This window comes from Nipponia nippon, unplaced genomic scaffold (genome assembly GCF_047370975.1).
Source record: "Nipponia nippon isolate SJK-2023a ecotype South Korea unplaced genomic scaffold, ASM4737097v1 scaffold_3, whole genome shotgun sequence".
Lineage (NCBI taxonomy): Eukaryota > Metazoa > Chordata > Aves > Pelecaniformes > Threskiornithidae > Nipponia > Nipponia nippon.
In genome coordinates this window covers 66,630,369-66,657,615 of record NW_028262347.1, presented here as the reverse complement: position 1 = coordinate 66,657,615, position 27,247 = coordinate 66,630,369, and the positions used below count along the sequence as shown (strand labels likewise).

At 39.7% G+C, this 27,247-nt stretch overlaps 1 protein-coding gene across 5 annotated transcripts in view; it reads left to right on the top strand.

Annotated features, from left to right (window-relative positions):
• FGD4 (FYVE, RhoGEF and PH domain containing 4) overlaps nucleotides 1–27,247 on the top strand; it is a 115,397-nt gene that overhangs the window by 17,781 nt on the left and 70,369 nt on the right. Inside the window, exon 1 of one of the 5 annotated variants that reach the window (XM_087766416.1) lies at nucleotides 15,394–15,493. The exons of 1 other annotated variant lie outside the window; for it this stretch is intronic. In XM_087766416.1, coding sequence (XP_087622542.1) covers nucleotides 15,484–15,493 — 10 coding nt within the window. In that variant the 5' untranslated portion in view covers nucleotides 15,394–15,483. Of the gene's footprint in view, nucleotides 1–15,393; nucleotides 15,494–22,695; nucleotides 22,795–23,436; nucleotides 23,696–26,960; nucleotides 27,049–27,247 lie in introns of those variants that run through there. 3 more of the 5 variants (XM_087766418.1, XM_087766417.1, XM_087766419.1) reach the window with 3 other exon arrangements.

Below are 27,247 nucleotides of genomic sequence, written 5' to 3'. Positions count from 1 at the left end.
CAAAAGGAAGTGAAAGACGGCGAGCCCTTCAGTGTGTAGATCGTGCAGCCACCTCAGATGTCAGCGTTAAAAATGTGAGCAGGAAGTCGTTGTGGTATAGAAAGAAGTATCCTTTGACCTAAGGAGACGAAATGAATCCATAAATTCTTAACAAATGCTGTTATATGTCTTCACTGGTAAGTAAATAAATTACCGTGATTAGACAAAACTGCGTCGGAATAGTAAGGGCATGGTATTGGTGTCATCATTTTCCACAGAACTTTTTTCTTAAGGCAAATATTTAATGTAGTGGATATTTAAGGGAAGAAGTAGTTGGGGACTTGTTTACCCAGGAATGTTAAAGTGCAAAAAGAAAAAAGAAAGAAGGAAAAAAAAAAAAGAGAAAAAGATGTAAGCTGTATTCTATTCCGCTGACAATGTTATTTAGAATTAAAATAGCCCTTTAAATTCCCATCTATAGTTAATAGGTGACCTGTAGTCAATAGGATTGATTGTCTATTTCTAAATCATGCATAGGCAAAGCAAAAGTATTGCTTAGTGTGGTTAATCGGAGAGTTGTGAGAGCAAGGTTGAAAGTGTTCCATTCTACAGCTGGGATTTTCTGTACAAATCTAACAGCTAAATAGCCTGTTTTTCTGAGATACTGACCTCTTCTGAAAACCAGTTCACTAATTTACAAGTCTCAATACTGGATTTGTATTTTCTAACTTCAGGCATGCAAACCAACAGATTCAGGTAGATAATTTGAAAGATTAGTGTCAGTAAGTACATGCCTAGGTACTGTGGCTATTTTCGGAAATCCAACAAAAGTACGTATCATCTATAAAAAAGTTTGCCTGCCCCTTTTCAGAGTGTTAAATTGTCAGTAAAAGCAAAATCTAACCTGGCCAAATGGCATCTGCAGACAGCTGTGGTTTGTGCTGCAGTGAAAATGTGAGGTCTAGAATGCAGTAATTAGAGAAGGCAGTCAATACTTGTTAATGAAGGCAGTGCTTGTGATCTGACTTTGAAGGGGGAGCAAAGCAATGCTGCCCTTCCTGCGGTGCCTTATTGACCTGCATCCATGGAATAATTGGCATGCATTCTTTATGAATAAATAACCTATTTTCCAAAAGTGGTGGAAATAGTTCAAGAAAAATGGAAGACTTAGGATCGCAAAGGGTATGTCTGGGTACATTATGTGTGTGCGTGCAATTATAGGGTTTTTTTGGTGGGGTTTACAAGCTCCAATAGCTGCCTTTTAAGAACAATTTTCATGTATTTTTTTTTAATGTAGCTCTGATTTTTGTTAAATAGATCAGTCTAACAGGGTTTTACTCCTCGTAACTTGAAGGAGGGGCATTTAGTCTGTGAACTGCTTGCAGCTGTGGAAGGATAAATGAAATATGAGGTGTTTGGCAGACAAGCTTTAGAAATTCTTCTTTGAGTGATTTAAAAACCTCTCTGAGAAAGACTGCTGCCGTGTAATTCCATTAGCTGTATGGGATGCCTATGCAGTAGCCAGGCATGTTACTGCCCTTGAATTTGCATTTTGTCCACTCCTTTATGTGTGCTGTTCCCATGAACTGTTTTTCCGCTTTTTTCCTGGGATGCCAACCTCTAGGAGGTGATCAGAATAGTCAGCTTGTGTCAGTAACCTCTTCTTTATTGTAGCTGTCAGACCGAGTTTGCCAGGATCAAAGATGGAGAAAGGGTTTCTATTAGAAAATGAGTCTTTGCATGGCATTTCTTTTAAGGCTATTCTAAATCTGGCTTAAGATGAAGAACATGTCACTGAGGTCTCTGTTATGCCATTTAGTTCCACAGTTACAGAAGTAAGTACGAAAGATGGAGAGCTGCTCATTTTCCCATGAAAGAGGAAAACTACTACTTTTTTCCCTTTTGGAGCAAGGTAAATGAAAGAGAGAACTTTCGGGAATTCCTCTATGAAGCATTAGTGCATCATTTTAACCAGTTTTATTCAAGGTAGTTATGCTGCCATGAGCGAGAGAAACTAGTACAAAAACCAAATTCTGCTTCTTCAGTTTATCGTGCTTGTTATGCTTATTAGCATGATTTGGTAGTGATCAAGGCTGTTCTCAGAACCTCTTAGAGCAGCCTATAAACATGCTGGGTAAGGTCATAATATAGCACAGTACTCCTAGAGTGGCTCCACATAAAGCAAAACGTCCCTTCCTTCTGCTGAGTCCTGGGCTCTCAGCATTCATGATTCCTGAATCTGTCACTTGCAAGCCCGCGCTGACGTATATGGATTCATTTATTTTCTTCTTTAAAAAAGCTTCAGATTTTGAAAATATTTTATTTCTCAATTAATACTGAGAGCAATGACCACTTAAAATCTTACTGGTGTTTTAATGGAAAAGACTTTTTGGAAGTGACTTCTGTCAGGACTGCCCTAACTTAACAGTTGCAAGATGGTGCAGTGATAGACCGCTGGTGCTAGTGGTGGGCTTTAGATTGCCAGCCTAATCTGACAGACATTTAAAACTTCTTTGCTGTGGTGTTTACAAGATGCGCACACAAACTTTAGCAGGGTTGACCTGCTCATATGTTGAAACCAGTTCTAGACCTGTATTTATCAATGGCTTACTTTGTACATGGTTTATGTTCAGATGTTTACAGTCCTTTACGTTTTCTGCACGAAACTTAGCGTGGTGGGATCTTGATCTTAATGTGGAGGCTACTGCAAATATCACTTCTGTGCTCATAGATGGAGCGTTATGAGTTCAGCCTTTCAGTGTTTTTTACACTGGTATGACTCAGGAGAGAAAGAAAGGTAGGAAGTCAAGCTTTTGAGTACACTGAACTTCACCAAAATTGAATGCTGCAGTTCAGGCTTATTTTTTGCTCTTTCTCTCTCTGGTAAATCGGCTCGCAGTACTTAACTTGAAGTGCAGCTGGGGCCTTGTTTGGGAAAGCATAACCTCAAAGCACAAGTCTTGTATGACTAAAGAATGAGCTATATTGGGTCTATCTGTTTGTACTGTTTGACAGATGAAAGGCCTTACTTAGATTTAGATGCTTCCTCTTTGCTGCCTTGATGGAGCCATGAAGTCCATCCTCCTTCGATGAGGCTGTGTGTGCTTTGAAGTAAGGAGGGAAGAAAATGATGCTTTAAACAAGGCATTTGTGTTCTTGTAGGAGTTCTGAGAACACAGTGGAAAGAACTGATGTTCTGAGTATGAACCACCATTTTCAAGGGAAAATGTTTGCTTAGAAGAAAGTATATTAAAATTATATTGCTAATTCTAGTTCTGTAAATTTTACAGAAGCCAGGCATAGGGGGAGGAGAGGGAGTTCAGTTTTGTTTTTGTAAATCCAAAGAACAAAGCATAGTTGACTGATATACTTACCATTGTTTCTAGATAAAATGTTGTCTGTCACCCATAAAAAAAAAAAAAACCTTCCCGTCTTCCTAAGCTGCTGCTTGTGTTTCTAAAGTAACTGGGACAAACCAAGCCACCTACATTCAGAAAATCGTAAAAATGTCTATTTGTGCCAATCCTATACTCACTTCTTTTGTAAACTTTGTCAAATGGGGACTTCTTAGTAATAAGCACCTATTACCTCTGTACTAACTTTGAGAGAGACTCCAGAAATATTCAGTTTCAGCATTAGTCAAGTCTGTGACCCCACGGCCTGCAATGATCTCGGGTAAAACTGTAAACACCACAGTTGTTAACTGAAGTTTGCAGCTGTAATGTTCTTTAAGAAGAAAAAAGGGAGGGAAAGGAAAAATGCAAGTTCTTTCCAAACACAGAGTGCAGGTTTTAAGCAGGTTGTAAATTAAGGGTCCTGTCTTGCATTGAGGGCGGTGCTATCTGCAATCTGCTCAGTAAGGCCTTCACAAGAGGCTTAAGTGTTGCTTTTGCCCTGCTTCTTCCACTGTTTCTTCTGCGGGCTGCAGGCTGTGGAGGAAGAAGTGTGGGGGTTGTAGTGTGAGTAGGCTGTAATGTGTGTGTGTGTGTGTGTTCATGTGCTTGTATGTGTAGGAGACTGCTGATAATCATACAGACATGCAGCAAGGGAAATGTGTGTATTGAGGTAGAGCGGATTGGCAGAACAGATAAAAGAGAACAGAAAAGGTTACATGTGAGGAGATAGGGCAAATGGAGTAGGTAAGAAGGTAGATGGTCCATCAGTTGTCCTTTCTGCATAGAATGAGTTTTCTTCTTTGAAGTTTGGTTTGGAAGCAAACACATATGTTTTGCTTTCACTGAATTCAGCAGCTAAACGTGCTTGCATGCTATTTATTACCGGAACCCAAATGAATCATGTGGAGCTCTAACATTCTCATCTTTCTAGCTAATTTACAGGCAACGGGAAATATGCCAAGCTTGTTTGTTTTTTTTAGACTCATAGCTCAATACCTTTCAGTTTCCATACTTGGCCTCAGCTGCCACTGAGCCCTTCCCCAGGCTGTTGTAGAATGTGTGAAAGCAGCCTGCCTGCTCCTTCTGTGCAGCTGATGGCCCTCCGATTCTACCAGTGACTTTCCTTCCAGAAAGGTCAGTCTACCAAGGTGGTTCTGTCATGAGTTCCCCACCCCCAATCTTTTTTTCTTCTTTCATTCTGATTTCTGTAATGGTCTCGTTCAGGGCTTGCCAGACATTGCTTTGTACAAGGCACTGGCTGGCTTAAAAGTTACTGTTCTCTCCTGGCCTCCTGGGACTATTGGAAGTCCTTTTATCTGAGTTGTCTGCCATAGTTCATGAAGTCCTAGCCCTGTACTCTTTTGCCTACTGCCATGTTATGTGATCTTCCTGTGAATTTTTGTCCTTGGCTTTAGGATCCTGACATTGCCTAGAAATAGCTCATGGTCTTTTTTTTTTTTTTTTTTTTTTTTTTTTGCATCAGACTGCATTGTAACTGTGAGATTTGTGGAGCAGAAAGACTGTGGTACACAGCACTGTAACAGCAATGCAAATCAGTTCTGATGAAATACAGTCTTCATGTAGTGGAGGTTCCCTGATCACCTAGGTATCTCAGAGAGCATCTTGTTCCTTTGGGAAACTTGACTTGTGTCCAGTTTAAAAAAAAAAAAAAAAAAAAAAAAAAAAAGTTCCTCAATAATACTTTATCTCCCTGTAATAGTCAAAATTAAACTGGTGAGCCAATGTCAGTGTGTGCAATGAGGTTTATTTTTAAAACTTCTTTCTTTGTCTTAACTGTATTCCAGATACATATTCTTATCTTCATACCTCCAGAAGATACAGTGAGTGTCTGATAGATAACTCTAAACTTGATGAACTTTCTTTGAACTGACTCATCTTGACACTTGAACTTTTAAATATCATTGCATACATATCTGTAGCAGAGGAAAGGATTGGCTAAGAAACACATCTTTTGTTAAGAAGGCATTTTTTAACTGACTTGTACCGTGTGAATATTAATTTTTTTTTTTAACTGCCCTTAAATGTAGTCAAGCCACTCTGTAATTATGACAAACCTCTTTGGTGTCCTGTTCCGTCTTTAGTTTTTCTCTCTCCTTCTGTGTCCCTAGATATGATTCTTGAGGCTGAAGTAGCATTTTTAGGTTCCTGTTTTGTGGGCCAGTTTGTTCCGTAAATAGAAAAGTAAATGGCCGTCTGGCTGCTTTTTCAGCAGGAAGTGTATACTGCCTTAGAGATTTGTCCGATGGTCACTGAAAGTAACGGCCATGCTGATCGCTTTGAAACAGCAGTGAAATACGATAACCATGATTGAATTGCTGCTATTGTGATAATGGTGGAGGGGAATGCTATAAATAATGAACTGTCAGGTAGCAGTAAAACTCTGCCCTTTTTTTTGGTATAATGTTTGTGGTTTCCAGTGGCTTCTACTTTTTGTCATGCTTGTTACATAGATATTTAAGCTTTTATAACAGTACCTGATGATAGTCTTCTGGCAAACAATCACCTTCAATGTGGAGTAGCTTCCCACACACGTTGGGTACTGGTCACCCTTGTAACTACAGAGGAATAAAAATACATCTGCCTGTTCCCTCACAACTGGTAAATTTTAGATCATTCAGTTGCTTCTGATTCAAGAGAATAGGTAGCAGAACTTCTGGCTAAAAGTTTATAGGCTGGAATAAAAGTTTCCTGGTTGCCTTGAGTGGTTAAAATAAGTGTCAGCTGGTTCTGGGGCTGTTAAAGGACATGACGCTGTGCTTGTGGATCTGAGTTTCTTCCTGCGCCTGTGTGATATGATTTTTCCAGCTGACGTTGTATGTGATATATTTGAAACCTAAGTGCAGATGTTATAATGAATCACTTTTTGTTGGTTTGTGCACTTTACATCACTTCTTCCTTCATCATCTGCTTGAGGGGGTTCCTGTTAACCTCTCAGAAATATCACAGAGGTGATTTGATCATCTTTCACATCACTTTTGATATCAATGCTATGCCATACAGACAGATTTTTCTGTTTAAAAAAAAAAAAAAAAAAAAGAAGAAAGTTATACTTTATAGTTTAGTTGCAAGCACACTGTTATGTGGGGAAAACCTTGATACTTTTTCTTGTTGTTTTTTTTTTTTTTTGTTTTGTTTGTTTGTTTTTAAACTAGATTTAGCCCTTTTAAGTCCTAAAATACTTGGAAGTATGCTTGTCACCAGTGCTTCTCTCAAAATCTCAAGAGATAGCATTGCTGAGAGCCCTGTACGTGAATAATCTTAAAATACTGAGAGAAATTTTATATCTGCTGTCTTCCCAGAAGCACCATGCATCACCCAGTAAAAATAGATTTGTGATGATATAGTAGTAGCAACTTTCTCAGTCTAGAAGTTGTTCCCTGTGGAGTGGGATGTGTGGAACTGAATTCAGTTGGGCACATGGGAGACTGGCAGCTCTGTGGGTAAGGATGTGAGCAGGAAAAAAGCAACATTAGTTGCATTTTTGGAATAGTTGTTTTGATGCTGAACCTGGGAAATCACGAGATGACTTTTAACGAAATCCCTGGTATCCTGGAAATTCGCTTTCTTCCCCATGGAATTTTTCCTTACAAGGTCAGTACTTAAACTCCCTAGTGGCATTTTTTTAATATACTTTTAGAACAGCTAACTCTTTAAACTTGGCAGAGACAAGCAGCTGGAGCCCTAAAATGATCCTTGGCAGTTGACTACTGCTTTCCCCAGCTGGCAAGTTTTCCTGTTGTTTTCCGCTTCCCTTTTGTGTCAGGCAGTTGGTGATATTTGCTTGTCCTGTAATGGGAAAGCAGTTTCCTCCACCCCATATTAGAAGAAAGTCTGACTTTTATTTTGATTTCTGGGTCACTTTTTTTTTTTCCTCTCTCATGTAGCTGCTTAAAAACACCATGGGTGCCATTCAGAATTCTGTGTTCGTTTTTCTTGCTTTATAAATATCTGCAGAGCCTCAAGTAATTAATGATTGTTTCCTCCTTGTACGTTCATAGTCAGTGGGATTATTAATGCTATCGTTGCCGACACAGAAGTCTGCACGGAGAATTAAGGAATATATTGAGCACAAAAAAAATTCATTGTAGAGCCAAAGAATTTGAACTTAGATTTCTTAAAGTAATTCAGTAGCTTACCATCAGACTTATTCTCTTTCATCATGGAATTTTTGATGTTTTAAATTCTCCATGTAGGATATAATATAGTAATTCCTTCATTGATTCCTGTTTGGATTACAGTGTTTCCCAGGTTTTGTCATGGATAGATTTCTGTTTCCTTGGTTTGAAGCATCTCTAAGACAAATGCAGATCTGTAAACTGTTTGTGCACTTGAATGTGAGGAAGACACAGTGGTGTGGTGAGCTTTCTTCTTTGAAAAGGATTAACGTGTCCTGTGCTCCATTCTTGTTTTTAATGGATCTCATTTATCTCATAGAGGGTGAAGCCACCTTTCTGAATTGAAGGGTTTATTAAACTTTTACATGTTTTCTATAGTATGGTCTTGATAATCTATGATCTCTCATCTAAGCTTAACCTCTCTATTGCCCCAGAGTACTCCTGTAAGTTATTCTTCTCTAGCCTAAATAAACTGCTTAAGAATTAAGTTAGATGTAAGTAAAAATTCCAGACGAGTGAAAAAGAGTCCAAATTAGTTTTTTCTGAGGTATGAACTGCATTGTTTTATGGCATATTTTAGCAGCTGTGAGTATTGTTAGTTTCCAAATTGATGACACGTGGTGTTCCAGGGAATTTGCTTATGACTTTAGCTAAGGTCCAAGGTGGTGGTGTGCTTCATCCATGGAAATTGTCTGCAAACATATTTTCTGTGAATAATGATAATTTGATATTATTATTTATGCTTTCCTGCTTCTTCCGAATCCCAACCCCGCCTCTGAATAAAAGCCGAAGAACCCAAACCTGACATATTAATCTGATATTTAGTGTGTCCATTTATTCTTATACAAATAGTTGTGCCATGCCTTCATACACCAAAAATGTAAAAATTCTTTTCCTTCCATGAAGTTACTGACTCTAGAACTCTTCAAAGGACCTTTTGGGAAAGAAACCCACCAAAACAGTTTTGCAAAGTTCTTCTTGGCTCTTTCTTGTTTATGTTTTCTTTCTGTCATGTACACAAACAGTTCAGGGCAGGGAAAAAACTTAAAACACTTGAAACTCACCAGATGAAGAAAGATAATGACTAATGTTTACTGATTACGTTCTTGTGGTACTTTAAATTATATTCAGAATAAAGCAATTTGCACAGTGTTAAACTGTGGTATTTGAGCTTTGAGGAAGAGCCACCTTATCCCGCTGTACTTACATTCTTGGAATGTTGCCCTTTGGGTAGGGACAAGATGGTCAGACAGGGGTTCTGGGGATGGCTCTGGCTCCCAAAGCAACTTCAGTAATCCTCTGGAAGACACTGGTCAATTGATAGGCCAGCCAAATTACAGTTATTGCCTGGAAGACAGGGAAAGGAGAGAAATACCTTTCTTCTAGGTTAATACTGGATTTGATACTGTTCCATGTTGTCATTAACTACCTGGACAATGGAAAGAAGGGCATCTTCAGCAAGTTTGTGGATGATACTAAATGGGGTGGGGAGCAGTTGATACAGGTAGGGTAGGGATGCTTTTCAGAAGGATTTTGTCAGGCTGGAAAAATGGATTGTGAGAAATCTCATGCAGTTCATCACGGGCAAATGAAAGTTTTAATATCTGGGTTGGAAGATTTCTGTGCAATAGTACAGGCCGGTGGTTGGAGAGCAGTGCTGCAGGAAAGGACATGGGGAGCTGATGAAGAGAAGGAATGTGAGTCGGGAATGTGCCCTTGTGGTGAAACAGGACCAACTGCAGCAGGTCGAGGAAGGTGAGTCTTTCAGTGACAGTTCTGCACCTGTCAAACCACATCTGGAGTATTGTGTCCAGTTCTGGGCTCCCTGGTGCAAGGAAGATGCAGCAAGTCCAGTTGACTTAGATGATCAGGGGCTGCCACATATGACATAAGAGCCTGACAAAACTGGGTTTGTCCAGAAGAGACGTCTATGGAGTAACTTATTACTATTTTCTGTCACCTAATGAGGTGACAGAGACAGACTCTTTAGAGAGAAACAATGTTAGCAGAAGAGGCAACAGATGCAACTGCAACAAGTGAAATTCCAACTGCACATCAGGGGAAAAATATGACATCAGGGTGGTCAAACACTGGAAGAAGTGCCCAGAGAGCCTGTGGGATCTCCATCCTTGGAGGCACTTAGAGCTCAACTGCCAAGGCCCTGAGCAACTTGATCTAAGCTGGTCCTACTCTGACCAGGGCATTGGACCAGGTGACCTTAGAGGTTCCTTCAAAACTAAATTACTCTATGAGCTGAGGTAGGGGGGAGAGTGGCTTGAACCAGACAGGGTGTGACGACGCTTGTTAGATTGTGATCTGCAAATGTTCCTGTAAAAGTGTAGATGCCTGACTGCTTATCTGGAAATATAAATGGCCCAAAGCATACAGGCAGTTTCCTTTTCTTTTATTTTTTTCTTACTTCATTCAATAACGTGCACTAACACTTAAGGTAGTGACTGTCTTACAGCAGTAAGACAGTAAGAATATGTATTACGGGAGGGGCTGCACTGAAGAAGCCCTTACTGAAATAGTCTTTGTCATTGGCTGCTGTTCTATGTAAGGCAGATAAAGTAGTTTTTTTCCCTCTTCAGAAAAGAAAGAAGCACAAACTCCTTTGTTTTGGATAGCAAAAGAAACCATGAAGAGTGTTACGGTCATGATTCATGCGTCCTCTAGTTCAGCACCTTAGCTGCAAGAACTTTTCTCCTGTGGATGATTTTATTTGCCTTCCATGTCTTCATTTTGTAAGGAAGTTATTCAATTATATACTCATTGAATATACCATATAATATGTGATATTATATCTTGAGACATCTTCCTTGGTCTGTTAGTTACTGTGATCATCTGTCCTGAGGGAACCATAGACTTAATATAAAATTTCTTCTTAAACAGTCATTTTTCATTTTCTTTTTAGGTGTCCAGGTACATAAAAAATGCCAGATAAGATGATAATGTGCTCTATGATTCACATCTTGCAAAAGTGGATTCCTCAAATGGGAGCAGCAAATAGTCATGCCTGTTATAGGTGGGCATTTAGTGGCTTGTGGTTTGAATTGACCGCCCAACTTCAGGCACCTGCTTTGAAAGTCTTTTATGAAAATATCATCATACGGACAAATAGTTTCAGTTCTGTAAGAGGTAAAATGTAATCATTTCCACCCATCCCCCATCACCAGTCAGATAGAAAGGCTCAACAATGTATTCCACCAAATGCCTAGGACATATTGCAATACCATAAGTAGGTTTAAGTCCTCTACAGAAAAGATCAAAGAAATCCTGGGAAAAGGCAAAGCTGACCTGTTTTTTTGTGGTTTGTAAAGGGTTTTTGTATTATTACTTTCTAAAGGTGTGAGTGTAGAACATGGAGCTCTTCTGGCTGCAGTATGTCTTTCAATGTGCAACTGATTTCAAAGTCATGATGAGAATGTCCTTAACCATAAAAAGATTAGGAAGCAGCTAAAGAATAAGTAGCAATGTTTGCACTCTGAAATGGTGAGTCAGAGTCATGGGTGTATGTGACCATGGACTTGGCAAAATGCAGGGCAGCTGTTCAGAATCCGCAGTAAAAGGGAGAGAGACTCAAATGAAAGTGGGTATCTTTTTTTTAACTTCTTTTATGACATTGGTCACCTAAACACCTTTGTATTTAAAAACAAATTTTCAAAAAATTTCTAGTGTGTATTTGCTGAATAGTAATGTAGACAGCATGAAGGTTTTGGCATGAAGTAAACTTAAAGAGCTTTTGTGCTTCTTTAGCTCCATGAGCTATTTCCGGTTTACTTGGCTCTTGCTGCATGAAAAAGTCTTGTGTGCTGCCACTGCTGATTGATATAATTTACAATTTTAATTCAGAGGGACATGTACAGAATGTACAAGTGTAAGGACAATCAGATGTTGGCAACCTGATGTTATTTGAACATGATTAATAATAACTCTGCAGGGCCTGTCTTGTTTATAGACTTAAAACCAAACAAACAGCCTTCCCCCTCACGCCCCCACCCCTGCCAAGCCCTCACCTCCTCTGAAATGAAAACAAACTCCTATGCTTATGGGCATGTTGGTGTTCTCTAGCAGGTCATCTTTTCCTTTAGCTTTCTTGCTTGCAAATCTATGAGCCAAATGATGAACTGGATGAGCTTCAGTTTTTGTTATCAAAACTTTCTTTTCAAGGAGTTTGCGTTTTTTCTTATTGGCTGTTCTACTTAAATTGGATGTTGAGTAGATGAGTCTAAAACTCTGCAAAGCCACTGTTCCCAGAATACCTGGGGGTTTGTCCCTTGGCTGTGACATAGTGTACGAGCAATAAAATCTAAAAAGGGAACACTCAGTCATCTTTATGTTGTTTATTAAAAAAAATAAGTTTATTGAATATAATCAAACATAGCTATTGTTTTGTTATTCCCGTGGAAATGAGAGAGACCGTGGTGCGAACGTGGAAAAAATTCCTCTGCACACACATAATATTTTTACTTATTTTGGGTTAGAGGTTGGTAGTCTTCCTAAAATACAGGCCCTTGGCAGACTTTAGTTTCAATATTCAAGTGAAGATATATGCTGTCAAAGGGGGAAGGGAAAATAGCAAGTATGTTTGCCATCCTGTACTGTACTTAGGCAGGCTTCCTGTGTATCCCGAGAGAACTTCTCAGATCTTTCTGCTCCCAAATCTAAACAACATAATCCCTCAAATCTCCAGAGAGATTGCTGAGGAAGACAGTAAAGCTTCTTGTGGTTTACAGTGTCCTCATAGTCTAAATAACTGTGACTAGAGTCTCTTTCAGCTATTTCTTCAGTGTTTCCTGAGCTCTTGGTGAAAACAAATTGTTGAATTTTCCTTTCTAAAATAAAATATTGAGCAGTCTCTCCCTCCAGTCAAAAAGCAACATAGGTGTTTCTAGCTGCCAGCTGCTGCTTTAGAGGGAGGTGGTAAATGTACAGGATGTATATTGTGTTGAGAGGAACACACTCACGCTCAGTTTGGCAGTCTTCCACTGCTTCTCTGTTGTGTTGAGTCAGCTGAAGTATTCATATCCATTTTTAGCATCACTTTTGATAAATCCCAAATATAGATGCCTTTGGTTTGACAACTGAGTGCCTTAAATTTGGATGTGCTAAATCTCTGAATTCAGGAGTGGATGCATTTTGGAGATTGTTTGTTTTGGATTGTGTAGGACTGAATTAAAAATCTATTCTGGGGTGCTCTGTCTCAGTTCTGTAGCTTCCAGGTATGAATGTCACAACTTATTAAAGTATCTACTTGTTATGGAATGGAGTGACTGATTAGTAGCTGAATCTGAAACCTGTTAGACTAGAGATTTTGCTATATTGTGTCCCATCATAGTATGGGATTGCCATAAAATTAGATTACAATTTACTGGAGCAATAGAAAGAGACTATTTGAAGAGACAAAAACAATCAGTCTTACAGTGCAGCCTTAATTATTTGTCATAAAAGGCTTAATGTAAGTTTAAATAAAATAATAGAAGTTTAAATAAGTGACAGTGTAATATGTGAGGTAATGCTACTGTATGCTAGATAATTGGGGTCCAGAGGAGTTAAATGCTCTTTGTAGACTGTTGGATGCAGGTGTTTTCCTGTTGATGACAGCAATCGCTCCTAATGGTTATAGTGCTGAAATCAAATGTAACCCTGCAAAATGAAAAGCAGAATTTTTGTTTCATTTGTTTCTGTTAAGCTATCATTTCTTTCTATAACCTGAAATTGCAGGAAGAAAGAGCGTGAAAAGTCAGTGTGTCTGCTGTTAAAGTTGCAGGAAGTTGGTAGAAGTAACATGACCAAAAAGATCATTATAATTTGTACTCAGCTTTCCAATACTGGCTTCGGGGCTTGAAGGAAAGGGTGAGGAGGGTGTCTGGGTGAGACAGTGGACAGCGTTTGAGATGATGATGTTTGAACTCCATTTTTTGGGGGGGAATGCCGAGGATCTTAGCCCAGCTAGTAGTTAGGAGAAAATGAGAGAGAGGTCGACTTATGCTAGTAGCATCAGGTGGCTTTCTAGTGAAGAACCATTAAAAAACAATTCCTAAATTCATTAGCAGAACTGTCTGGCTGCACTGTATTTCTATTTCTCTTCTATTAGGCTGAGGTAGGTGTAGTGTGTGCATTTGATGATGTAGTCTTCTCACAGCCATCTTCCCAGGATGCTTCAGGGCTGAGTGCTGGACTATGTAGTCTCCTAGTATTTCTTCCATTCATGCATTTCTAGAACTATCTTATTGATCATTAAATGACGATTTTCTGAAGTCTAAATTTTCGCACTTCATGAAGCAATAGTGCAGTAGACACGTGCTCCACTTTTTGTTTTAGCTCATGGTGCTAAATTGAGGAGGAGGTGCTCTAATGGAGTCTTCCTAGTGCAGCTGTTTGTGAAAGGCACTGTTTTGCAGATACCCTTAGAATGTATGGGGCAATTTGTCTTGACTTTGCAAGCATTTATCCATTTGTTTTTCTGCTTTGCATTATGGTTGTATCTTACTGTTATGAAAGTCAGCGAAGTCTTCAGTAGTTTCTCAAAATAAAAGGACACCAAAAAAACCCAAACCCCCAAAACCACTGTAAAAGATTTCGCCTTTTTATTTGCTTAATTCTGTCACTTTTTTATGATTTCAAACTTTTCCCAATATGAGGGCTGTGAAACTCTTTCATGTGGTTCTTCAGATTTGCTATAATTATTCTTCTGCTGACAGGAGTTGGGACTTCTAATGTATTGAGAGATAATGATACTACCTGGTTTTTCAAGTAATCCTTTTCTACAGTTGATGCCTGTAAGTTGTGCTTATAAGGGGATTCACATGTTACAACTTCAAAGGAAGAAGACTGTTTGAAAGAGGCAGTTAGTTACACACAGTGGTTTGTATGACATAGCTTACACCTCATGTCTTCGGAAATCTGTTGAAATAGGCTTTTTCTTCTGCGTGTAAATGAGCAGTGGAGTATTTAATAGACTTCTAAAGAAGCTGCATGGAGCGGGTAGTGTGACAGGTGAGTATCTGGCTATCTAGAAAACTTTCTACAGAAAGCTGCTGGCATCATCTCTGCCTGATGCCATGGGATTTTGTCATTAGGATTTGTTACTGTGGCGTGCTGGAAAATGTCAAGTCTTTTATTCTGCCTGAAAATTCTCTAGTACCACTTCAGTAATGTAATAGTCAACACAGAAGAGAGTCAGAAGGTTTTGGCAGTCACTGCCTACATGTTTCTATGCTGAATTTTGCATGGCTCAACCATGTAGCACTAGAAGGTTCGGAGGCCTTCTGCTGAAGTTGGGTATAAAGACCACAAGGATGAGAAGCAAAAATGGAAGAGCACCAAATGCAAATTACAAGATTGTCGTGTTTACGAGTTTCCTAGTACTGGAAGATAATAATTAACTCACTGCTAGACAGTTTAATACTATGAAAGGAGTAGTGAGACTACAAGTGGAAGCAACTTATACAAATCCTTTCTCTGAATGTATTCATGTGTTTCTAGTTCTTCACAAACTAAAACATAGAGCCGCTCTTCTACATTGAATGACAGCCATTCTGCGTTGCCAGAGCGGCCCATTATTTTCTTAAGTGAGGGTTCTTAAAATGTCCTAAAGATTTGACTAGAATATAGCTTATATAATGTGGAATAGAACATAGCTATAGAGTTCTCCTCATTGATGGCACTGAGTCAAGTGAATCTTGACCTGTAAGGATTTTATTTCTTTTTAAAGAAACATTTATTTTCTTTGACTTAAGTGCCCACTTGTACAATCTGCTGTTAGTATGTGTTGAAATATTTCTTGTTGCTTATTTCCTGAGCTATGTCAGTAAGTTATGAAATTCAGAACTTCCTTTTTTATATAATGAGTTGATAATGTTCATTCTATGCCAGTTTAAGGACTGTCTCCTAGATGGATAGAGTTACTTGCACAAAAACATTGGAATGTAAGGATTTCTGCTCACAGTACTGACATTCCTATATAAGGCATGGGTAGCTGTAAGTAGATCTCTTTTTTGCCTGGGTTGTTTGTTTGTTTGTTTGTTTTTTTTTTTAATAGCTTACTGTTTTTGAAGTAAATTTATGACCTGTGGGAAAGTCTCAGAAATATTTGAAAATAAAGATATACGTAGCTTTCTCATCCTGGCCTGTAGCTGATGTACTTACAGATCTCTTTTAAAGAATCAGAAGACAGCAGGAGTCAAGTAGGTTCTCTAGTGACTTGTGATCAAACTTGTCTGTGCAGGACTGCATTCTGTAGTCTAGATCTAGTTTTTCTGCTAATATCAACAAGAAAGTATGTTTCTTCCTGTCATTGAGGAAGGAGAAGTCATCTGTTGGCGTCCAAGGGCAGTTGCACTGAATTGAATTCTCATCACTTAGGCGAGGAGGAGCAGAAGCAAAACACAAGTGTGTTGATCCAAGGCAGCTGTCCCCGCAATGAGAAGTTGAATCTCATGACCTTCCTCACAGCACGCGATGGATTTGTGTTCAAATGTGAACTTATTTTCTGGCACTTTCCTAACCTTCCCTTCCTATTTTTCTGTCATATGCAGCCTGAGAATAGTCATGATCTTTGAGACTATGGATGGGAGGGAAGTGGCGCATGTCATTACAGCCCACCCACATCGTTAGCTAGCAGTGCATTGCCAAATGTTCTGTTTTCTTGAAAGTGAAGTTTAGATAATACTTATATCTACTAGTGTGCCTATATTCTAGCTGTTTAGAATGTAAGTACAGGCAGACTGGATGGAGAATATTTCACTGTAGTGTGTATATATACACTATATATACGCATTTATACTATATTGTATTACTTGAGAGGGGTAGAAATGCTGTTAAATATTCATCCCTGTTTGTACTGCATGGTTTTGACTCAATGAACTCACCAGTGCTATACCAAAGACAATCAAAACTTCAAAAGTGTTTCCAAAATTTTTTTTGGTGAGCAAGATCAGTTTAGTATTTCTGCTTTGTACGTATATTTGTCAGTCATTACTCATTTCTCAGAATGTGTAGGAATCTTTCTTTGTAGGTCTGTCTTGATTTATGTTCTTTATTTTTTTTCCCTTATCCTTATGTGTAGCAAGTACTTCTGCAATTAAAGACAATCTATGAAAAGTCTAGATCTTTCAAGGTATTGGAGTGGCCTATGTGCTAATATCCTTCCCTGGCCCCTTGTAGCAAAACAATAAACTCCTTGAAAGATATGGCTCCCTCTCTTTGTTGTATTGTATGTTATAATAATACAAGCCTCCATGATATTGTTACTGCAAGTGGAATGCTGTGCAGTAATAGGCTATACTGGGTCTATTACTTATATTGAAAATAATTTGAAAAAGAGGTGACCTGTGGTTTTGGGCTATATGCCTCTAATGCCCTGTATCTGTCATGGGTCCACCTGGAAGCCCCAGCTGTGACCAAGACCCCCAGTACTCATCAGACTTTTCTAAATAGTCTCTGCCAAAACCTTCATTTTTTTTTGCAGCTGTGAAATTGGTTGCTCATCCTTGTGGGAGGAGGTAGACTGCGAAGAGAACTTTGAGCCATTGAAATAGATGCAAAATAAAAACAGGAATATTTTGGGTGACTCCAGTGGAACACATAGTTACTGTCAGCCTAAGCAGTACTGTAAATTTGGGTTGTAAAAAAGCTAATGCGCTTGTATAAACTATCACAGGAGGTAGCTAGAATTTTTAGCTTTTGGTGGTGTGGTCTTGGCAGCTATGAGTAAATCCTGCAATACTGCTTTTCCTTCCACTTAGCAATGGAGCTGTTGGCTGTGGGCATGGATTGGGCACGCTCCACAATTGCCCGATATATACCCAAGCCTGGATTCTTTAGATGGGTTACTGCTGGCTGATCTGTCAACCTGCTGAAGGGTTGGGCTAATCTGTTGCTCGGTCAGAAAACTGTTACAGACTGCTCAGAAAAGTGTTTGTGTTGGATCTAACGCAGGTGTTTCTAGGTCTTAGAAATCTGTGGCAAAGCGGTGCCCGCCAAGTTTGGTGAGGAATTTAAATCGAATCAATGTGTATTATGTGAGTGGGTCTGCTAAATGCATTTTAAGAATTTTTCTGCGTTCTTTGCCACTAATAGGTTAGCCACCTGCAATGGGCTAAAGCAGAGAGATGCTGATATAATATTTAGTACAGCTCAAATACCACTGCTCCCTCTGTACCTCAGATTACCTCTATGAAGCATAAAGTTCTGGAGTTATAACAGCTTTTTTTCTTTCCAAGTTTAATTGATGAAGTATGAGAACTTCCTGTATCTGCATGGAGGAGACTAGTACGCTGAATATCCGTAACATCTTGAATTATTTTATGGTAGCATGGTTTCTCTACATTTCCTTACTCTCCTACTGTTTGTGGTTTTTATTGAAGGATACTCTATAGAGGAGGGAATGTACAGGCTATTCTTCTTCCAGACACACCATTTCTGTCTTTCTTTACAAGTTCTGGTGGGAGTTGTCCAAGCCAGGGTAGAAGAGCTGTCCTGCAGTTCCCATCCAGACTTCTCAGAAACTCTTCAGTTAAGCCTAAAGAGAAAGGAAAGCCCCGTGGCCACAGTTCCCACCCATGTGCTACTCTGATGTCTATTCTGCTTTCATTGAGATCTTAACTGGTAAATAAAGAGCACAGGGCAGAGCCCCTGGGGTCAGGCTCTCCCCCAGAGCTAGTTTTACTCTCGCATTGCTCAGAACCACGTCCAAAGAGCTGTCTGTGATCTCTCTTTGAGCCTTGCGTGTCTGAGCTTTGGCTGGCTCAGCTGTCAGACGCTGAATGTCAAACCTAGGAGGCTGCTGCTTTTCCATGGAAACGCTCCGTGCGATTGCAGAAATAATAAGGCATGTCTGGTCGTTGCTATGCCCTATTGTTGGATGCTTCCAGACACTGAACTGAATTGTCCTACCTTGACAAACTGAGTTTTCAGCTGAAATCCAGCTCTGCTTTTGTCATCCCTCTTGCTTTTTTTTTTTTTTTTTTTTTTGAATGCAGATGGATTGAAAAGCATTAGTGTCACAGATTATTCTGCTGTTGGAATGCAAGTCCCTTGATGTTGGCTCTCCTATTCTCTCTGTTCATGCACATCTTGCAAAACCAGCTCCAGACCTCTTGCGTCTGGGCAGGTACCACGAATATGAGCTGTCTCATGCCTTGTATGTGCAAGGCCTGAGCTGCAGTATCCTCTTCAGGGAGGCTGTGCTATCGTATATTCTCCTTAACAACTCTTCCGTGCACTACGTTTTACTCTTGACATAAAAATAATTCAATGTTTACAAAAAAATCGTGTTAACTCACTGTTTCTTTGTGATCAGCAATTTCAAAGAGGATTTTCTTTGCTAGAGAAAGGAGTTCTAATCTAGGGCCTCTGGACTGATGGATTTTTTAAGATTACATTTTGCATAGAATCATAGAATTGTTCAGGTTGGAAAGGACCTCTGAGATCATCAAGTCCAACCTGTTAACCTAACTGCCTGGTCCACCTCTAAACCGTGTTCCTAAGCACTGCATCCGCACGTTTTTTGAATACTTCCAGGGACTGTGATTGTACCACTTCCCTGGGCAGTCTGTTCCAATGCCTAACCACTCTCTCCATGAAGAAATTTTTCCTAATATCCAATCTAAATCTCCCCTGGCACAACTTTTACATAATTTACTTTCCATAATACTTTAAAATTATATTCATCAATGTGCCTGACTAACTCTAGATATGCTTTGGTGTTGGCTTTAAAGAAAAAACAATGTTCTTTTCTACAGGCATTACTAACTTGGAGGCACTACTGATACAGCTCAGTGGGAGAGGTGCCATAAAGTATTGGGAAACTAAAGTAATTTCGGTTTATGGAATAAGGGTTTCAGTGTACTGGGCTGGTGCTGTTCCTGATCTGAAAATAACTCTTTGGAGACATGACAGTAGAAGTCTTGTTTTTTCTACTTCTGTGAGAAATTTAATTTCATACCTTGAAAGTTATTCTGGAGGACTGCCTATGAAGGAAGGATAACTTTCAGGCTAGTACACCAAATAGGTCACTAAGATGGCCTAGTATGAGCTCTGTCCATATTTCTTTGTTGTCCTTCATGGTGATTGCCAAAAATAAACATCCACAGAAACAGCTGTTGTAACATTGGAAGAATTGTTGCTGCAGTGGATGGAGACAGTCCATGTCACTGAACTGGTGAGAAGGCGATAGCTCGTCTCCCTGCTGTGAATCCCACTTTTGTAAGCAGTAACAGTTTGGAAGGGAAAGGTTTATCACTCAAAATGGTGACATCACTTAATCAAGCAGCAGCTGTAAGAACAAGAGCAAAACAGTCACTGCACCTTCTCCCACACCCAGCACGAACGTGAACACCCTGTGAGAGAAGAAGAAACTCCATAGTCTTGTTCCTTGTGACGTTGAGGAAGCATATGCCGATGCGAAACCGTGGGGTTTGAAAACACTTGGGAAGTAAGGGGAGTGCAACTCACCCAGGCATGAGGTGTCCGTTTGCTCTTTATCTGTGGAGGTGCTGCTGAGGAAGCATTTGCTGTCTGCAGTGCTATAATTCATTGCTTTCCTTCTGCACAGTACCATGTTTTTTTACTTTAGGAAAACAGCCAATTGAGGTAAGACTGGAAGAGCATCTCTGTCATACAAAGGGATCTTAAAGGACCAGTGAGAAAGCCATAGCCCTTCTATGCTTATCACAAAAAATGTTAAATCTTGGGATTCTGGACAAGTAAGAGGAAATCTTGCAAATTTCAGCCCTTACAACTGCTTACAGAATATTTTTTTTTATACTGCTAAAAATGTAGACATCCTGTTTCCCTTGAAGGGAACTTCCTCAATAGCACATGATATCAAGTTAAAAGAAATACTTACATATTATATTGAAGCTACTTTCTTTTTAGAAACAAAGGTCATGCTATCATAGAGCAATACAATAGACCATCTATCTGCTCTATCTCTGGTGGTAACATACAGTTGGTACAACTGTCAGGAATTACAAGGTTGTTTTAGTAGAACTCTAAGAAGAGGCATGAGAAATGGGCAAAAGTTTGAAACCATGCATGTGTAAGGCCTGGTGTCACTTACTTACATGCTGTGGTTGGCTTTATAAAAAAAGCTTTCAAATCTTATGCAGAGAATGGAGACTAACTTCTGTCAAATATGCCTTATTCTAAACTTACGTAACTTATTTTGGGTGAATAGATTTTAAGCGGTCATCACAAAAAAAAAAAAATCAATTTGAAAACCAGACATTTCTAAAGTCTAGTTTGAGTATCCATCAACCTGTGTAAAATAACAAAGTCTTAATCTACCAGATAGCAGCTGGGACTGGAAGAAGCTGAAGCACATGGTGTCATGGTTATAAAAGACAATATCTTCAGTGGAATCAATTCAGAAGACAGGATGTCAATATGTTGTTCATTTTTCATTAATATGTTCCAGCTAAACCCAGTTTATTCCTAAACTCCTATCTGGCTTAGACTGGGCCAAAGATTAAGGGGAGATGGCAGGTTTTCTTTCCTTTATCTACCTCTCCTCAAAAGCGTCTTGGATGTGCTGTTTTCCTTTCTCCTTTTCAAGTAGTTTGAGTAAAACATTTGTCACATATACAAAGGATACATGGAGCAAGTATACACCAAAAAAGTAACTTACCTGTTGCTTCTGCCAAAATTTGTCGTGCATCCCATTGACTTGTGTGATGGCTGCTGTGTGTAGTTTATGCAAATTTTGGTATTGTATCTGTGTAAAATCAGACGTAAGAATTAAAGAAATTCCAACTAAGACACTGAAATGGATTCTGACTGTTGTTGCCCCTTATTCTGCTAGCAATCCTCCTATGATGAGTACAGCTAGTACTTTTTCAAAAACAGACGGTCAAAGGGTTTTTGTCAGTGTTTGGCATTGGAAAGCCTGTTCCAAAATTGCTTATAATGTTTCAGTAAACAACATCATTTTTTAATACAAAGTTAGAAATAACATAAATCTAGAAAATTACTTTGTAGGTCTCTTTCATGAAGGAAAAAAAAGAAAGACTAAAACTGAACTTGAATCCCTGTAATTTTGAAGTCAGTCTGTTTGCCGAGAATTGTAATTGCTACAGTGTTTTTTTCTTTTTCCAGAAATGCATAAATACATAAAATCTATTAGTATATTAAAACTAATTTCTGAGCCATGGCCTTTTTTTTTCCCCAAGAGGCAAAACAAGAAATGCTATCGGTGTGTTTCATAGCGCTTAAACACTGAAAAGTTTTTATTATTAACAATTGGCAAGTTAAATAGGAAATTGGCTTCCTTACATACATTATTTTACCCTTGTTGCTGATGCATGATTAGGTTTGGTGTCTGTGGTTGCTTAAGAAATTTTTGGTGATGTAAAGATTGATTATTTAGAGGAAGAAAATGGGTTGAAATTAACGGCATGAGTCAGAATGATCTACTAGTCCTGGAGGGGAAGTTGGCGGACCTGAGTTTGGTCCTGTGCCTGTCACCGGTACCTGCAGCACCCTTGTGAGCTCTGCGAGTCCCCTCCAAAGTCTGGGTCCTCTTCAGCCACCATGGTTTCCATGGCGGGGACTCTCGTACGGCACTGTTAGCAGTGATCTGAGAGGCTTCCAGTGTTAATGCACTAGCAGTTTAATGGCAGTGTCTCTTACTAATGCAAGAAATACTTAACTGTGCTTGCTGTGAAACAAAAACATCTTCGTTATGCAGTGAGGATGAGGGAAACTGAAAATTTGGGGCAGGGGAGAAAATTACTGAGCTCTGTGCCTGGAGCCACCCAGAGGAAAAGACGGGCGTTTTTGTGATGGTGGGTTCCAGCACAGGGTTTTTCGGTCTTTTACAGGAACAAACACTGCCCTGCAGGAGCAGCTACAAGATCAAAGGTGCCATTAAGGGAGAAAGGAAACCATTTTCCCTTCCTCAAAAGCATAATTCAGCAGACCTAAGTTAGCATGTAGGAACTTGAAGTCCAAATTTGGCTCAGCTTTAAGTAAAATTAACCACTTTTTTTGACGCACTTTTAGTCATAAGCGCTGCATGGTTTTGAGAGTAAGGGAGAGAAAGTTTGAATGCGTCAGTCAGTCCATGGACTACTGTGCTGCGTGCTTTTTCATATCCAGTGGTTTGAACCTTAAGTATTTTGAGACATGGTGCAGTATTTAAAGGCTTAATATGTTCTTTCAATGCTCTTTTTATTTTGCAGACAAGATCATTGTCGGTTGGTCTTGAAAAGCCACTTCCCTTTTCCCTCCAGATAACGTCGGTGGGAATTTCGCCGAGCTGGTGCACAGGATCTGGCCCGGTGAGAGCAGTGGTTTCAGGCACAGCCTTGATGCAAAAAAAGGCTTTTCCAGACACACCCCCCCGGCAGCCTGGTTGTGCAGCGGAGAGGCACGGCGGTTTTGCCTGCTGCTGAATCAGCGTTGGTCTTGGCAGATGCGGAGCAGATAAGCCCGGCAGAAGCCCTAAGAGCAAAAGCAAGGGTCTGTGTGATTCCTGTTGAGTAAAACCCAGGTTGGGAGATGATAATATTCTGGACCTTGAAATTGCTCCTCTCAAGGAGATAGAGATCAGGCAGCAAACCTTCCCGTCATGCTGAAATGAAATCCGTTCAGGGGAAATAAGCCTGCCTTCAGAAAATCATTTTGTCAGGGGGAAAACCAGTCCTCAACTAATTTCTCTGAACCCTGTGTTTTAATAGTAAATGAAAACTCTCGTTAGCTTCACCTCCATCTTAGCATGTGTTTTACCTCCCTTTCCCCCCTGCACAACGTGGGAATAGGCAGCATCAAGGTTAAACCTGGTTGCAAGCTTTTGTTAAGGTGTTCAGCCTGCTTGCGAAGGCAGGGCACCTGCTAGGCATGCCCAGTGAGCGCTAGGAGCTGGCTCTCCCTTCATTATGGCTTTGCAAGGCTGAAGCACAAAGAGTGCTTGTTGCCCAGTCCCCGGGAGTCTCCCAGTGCTACCACTAGCTGGGGAGGACTGGTTACCATGGAGGCTGCCATCTGTTCGCTCCCCGCTGGAATGTGATTATCCTTGCTGGGTTGGGAACGAGCAAAAGCAGGGGAGCGTGTGCTGTCGGCAATTATCTGCAATGGAGTGCGTTAATGGAAGGCTGAAATTAGCTAGCTGGAGGAGGACATAAAAGGATTTTACCAAAACTATTTATGATTTCTAGCCAAGAAGAGTAAGCTTTTTGCAAGGTCAGTACTAAATTCATTATGTATTCAGGTAATTTTTAATTAGTGCAGTGGGTTTATGATTTAAGGGTGGCAGTACCATGGTAATAATGCTTATTGTTAAGAGGGTGTGTGAGGGGAATTGTATTTTAAAGATCTCTGTTTGTCTGTTTCAGTTCAAGCAGTTTTATTCAGGGTCGTTAAAGTAGTAAGTCAGAACAATAACTGGCCAAACTGACACAAATGGAGCAATTCATATCTCTTTATGAAATGCTGTTCGCTGCCAAGTCTGTTTGATTTACATGCCTTTTCACGCTGATTGCTTTTTGTCTGAGTGATTTCTTTTTGGATGCGATACGTGTTTGGTTTTCATACTGGCACAAAGGGTGAGACGAGGGGGAAATGTTCAAACAGAGCTGGCGATACAATGGATGTTTAGGGTGTTTTATGCAGTTTGCTCAGAGGAAGCAGCGTAAGGGAGGCAGAATGCAGGAGCAGGTTTTCCACTCTTCGTTCCCACCCTCTGCCCCTCTTTCCAACTCACCAACTGACCAAACATTTTGGACTTTCTTTTATAGCGCTTAATTGTATGGAGACTTGACACGAGTTTTCAGGATACTCTGCAAACATCGTGACTGTTTTGATGGCAGGATTTCATTTAAAGGGGAAACCAAAATTAGAATTATATGCTTGTAAGGCTTTTGTGCCCTATAAAAGACTTTTTTGTTGTGCTGTAGGAGCTAGGAATATTAAATTTTTTCATAATAAATGCACAATGAACGTTCATGTGCAGTTCAAATTACTGACTTAAACGAGGAGCGTTAAAAATAATTTGTATCCCAAATAGACAAAATGTTACTTCAGCAGATATTTTTAGTCACGTATGGGCTTTCCCTTTTCAAATAAAGCTCTTATGCTGCATCCCTCTTGCCAGGACTGCCATTTTTATTTGGTACAGGGGAGGATACTACTAGAGGCTTTTAATTAAAACTGTGTCAGTCCTAATTCCACCGATGTGCACTCTGCTTTTATGCACTTAAAATGTCAGTCCACTGGAGCCTGGGAGGAAAGTTACCAATGGAGTTAATAAGTCACGATTGCAACATATTTGACTAGGATAAATTTTTAACCTACGAGCTGCTTTCCAAGTCTTGGTGCCTAACAAAAGTGAGTGTGTGGGAGGTTGAGGGGGTTTTTATTTCTTTGAGTACTTTAACTGTTTGTGGTGTACGAGCTTTTCTTGTGCTTGTGGGAACCTGGTATATGTGCCTGAAGTCCTTTCAGACCATGTCACACTCGCACGGTGGTGGAACTGGGCGAGCACTCGTAATGGAAGCTGTATCATCTTGTAATTAAAAAGACTTTTTTTTTAACACCTTTCTTCTCCATAATATAAGTACTGTGTTGTCATTGAAGTGGATGATTTATGCAAAACTTGCTTTTAATGGGCTGCAGCAGACTTGTTCACACATGCAAGTTGCAGGTCTGTAATTGCGTTGTTAAAAAGAGCGCAGGAGGCAGATTGGCTTTTGTGCTTGAAAAGAGATTGGACTTTCACCCTTCAGATGCTGTGCTGAACCTAGCTGGAGGGAAGGGCAACCACCCCAAGGTTATTCTGTAGCTGGTGTGGGATGTGTTTCTGTTCCCTGGTCTGTTTCTAGTAAGGTAGCTGTTGCTACAGGATTCGCTGTTGCTGTGGATGTAAATTACTGTCTCATTGGCAAGTCTTCACAGACAGCAACACTCCTATTGACATGAAGGTAATGGCTTGTATATCCTTTCTGGAGATGATTTCTCCTGATTGCTAGCTGGTGGTGTGCTGAGAAGCTTGCTTCTCCGCTGCCTTTGGTAAACCTGTTTCAAGGATAAATAGGGGACTTTACATATGGCATTCTCCAGCTCTTATTATATTCTCTGGGCACTGTGTAAATGTCCAAATAGTATTGATCAAGCAATTTTTTTTTTTTTTATTTCAGTCTTGAATGGTCTATATGTGGCTGTTGAATAATTTTTTTCTCTTATTAAATTTTACTTTAGGTCACTAGGTCAGTGTTGATTTGCGGATGCAGGATTTAAAGACTAGACACTCTTTAATCCATTTGAGCATCTGGCCTTTCGTAGTAGACATCCCATTTCCGTGTAACAGAGGAACTGTTAAATGTCTGTTTGAAATTAATTAATTTTTTTAAGATTTTTTTTTTTTTAATCTTTGGTAGATTATTACAAGTGACTCTGATGTTTATGCTTAATGCAAACAAATGAGAGTCAGTGTAGTCTGCTGCATGATCATGCTATGTGATACAGGCTTTGAGAGCCAGCAGAGGTGACGCGTCGCACTGAGTAGTGATTTTTTTTTTTTAAGAGGGTAAGCTCAATTTAGCTACATCCTTAACGAAAAAAGACATTTTGAAGGAACTCCCAACTAAGTAGTGTCTAGAAATACAACCTCGTATACAGTGGGTTCATCATAATCTTGTCTATAATGTTTGTACGTACTAATCTTTCAGGAAACTTGTCATTAAATGGTAAAATCCTGAGTCAATATATAGGAAGCTGGCTTTTGCATATAAACGATCACAATTGTTTGAAGAAAACAGACAAGTCTTTCTGCTTTTCACTTGACACATGACTGTGGAATGCTGTTTGACATGACTTGGATTTATTTATACATTGTGTTCGGGCTGCTACTTGTCGGAGCTTTTAAACACGCTTAGTTTTCAGTACACTTCTTTTCTGCTGTTTACTCGTGTATTCTGAACATTAAAACAAACAAACAAAAAAGCCAAGGCTCTGTACAGTCTCTTTATAGCAGCATGACTATTTCAAGGTTAAAGCCTGCAGCTCCCTCTGAAGGGCCAACTGTTTTGGAAAGTCCTGGTGCCTGTTCACAAACTGTTCTCTTTGCAGCTCCCATGAAATAATGGAGTCCTCGGGATGCTGGATGTGGGAGGATAAACCTGCTGACACAGGCACTGCTGCTGTTGGTCTGTTCGCTGGGCCTTAGTCATGTAACATTGCTTGTGTCTTATGCTTTGTATGGGCGGGGACAAAATGCAGGCATTAACACTTTTTTCCACAATGCTAGAAATTGCTGTACCAGATTTTAGAAAACATCAAATTTGTTGTATTTGTTCTAAAGCAGATCACCGTACTACGCAGGTGCAGTGAGACTATGAGTAACTAAATGTGAGACACTGGCAATGTGCAGATTAATGATACGCCTATGAATTGTGGCAGTTTGTTTTTTTTTAGTCTTTTCCAGAGGGGCTTGTGTTTAGAACAGAATTACGTTTGTCCTTCCTTGTTGAGGTGTCTAGTTGAAGAACTTGAAGACTCAGAGCTGTTCTGCAGATGATTTCAGAAAACATTCCTCCCAGGTAATCCTTGTTCACAGTTGGGAGAAGAACAGGGTGGGGATAAATGACTGGATGCCAGCAACAGTCTATCTTGAAGTGGAATAATTTCTAAGTTTTTTTTTCAGTTCATCCAGTTGCTCTTACTGTGTGCAATAATCACCTGTTCATTTTAAGCATAAAAATACTACTTGGCTTGATAGAAACATGGGAATTGTTTACT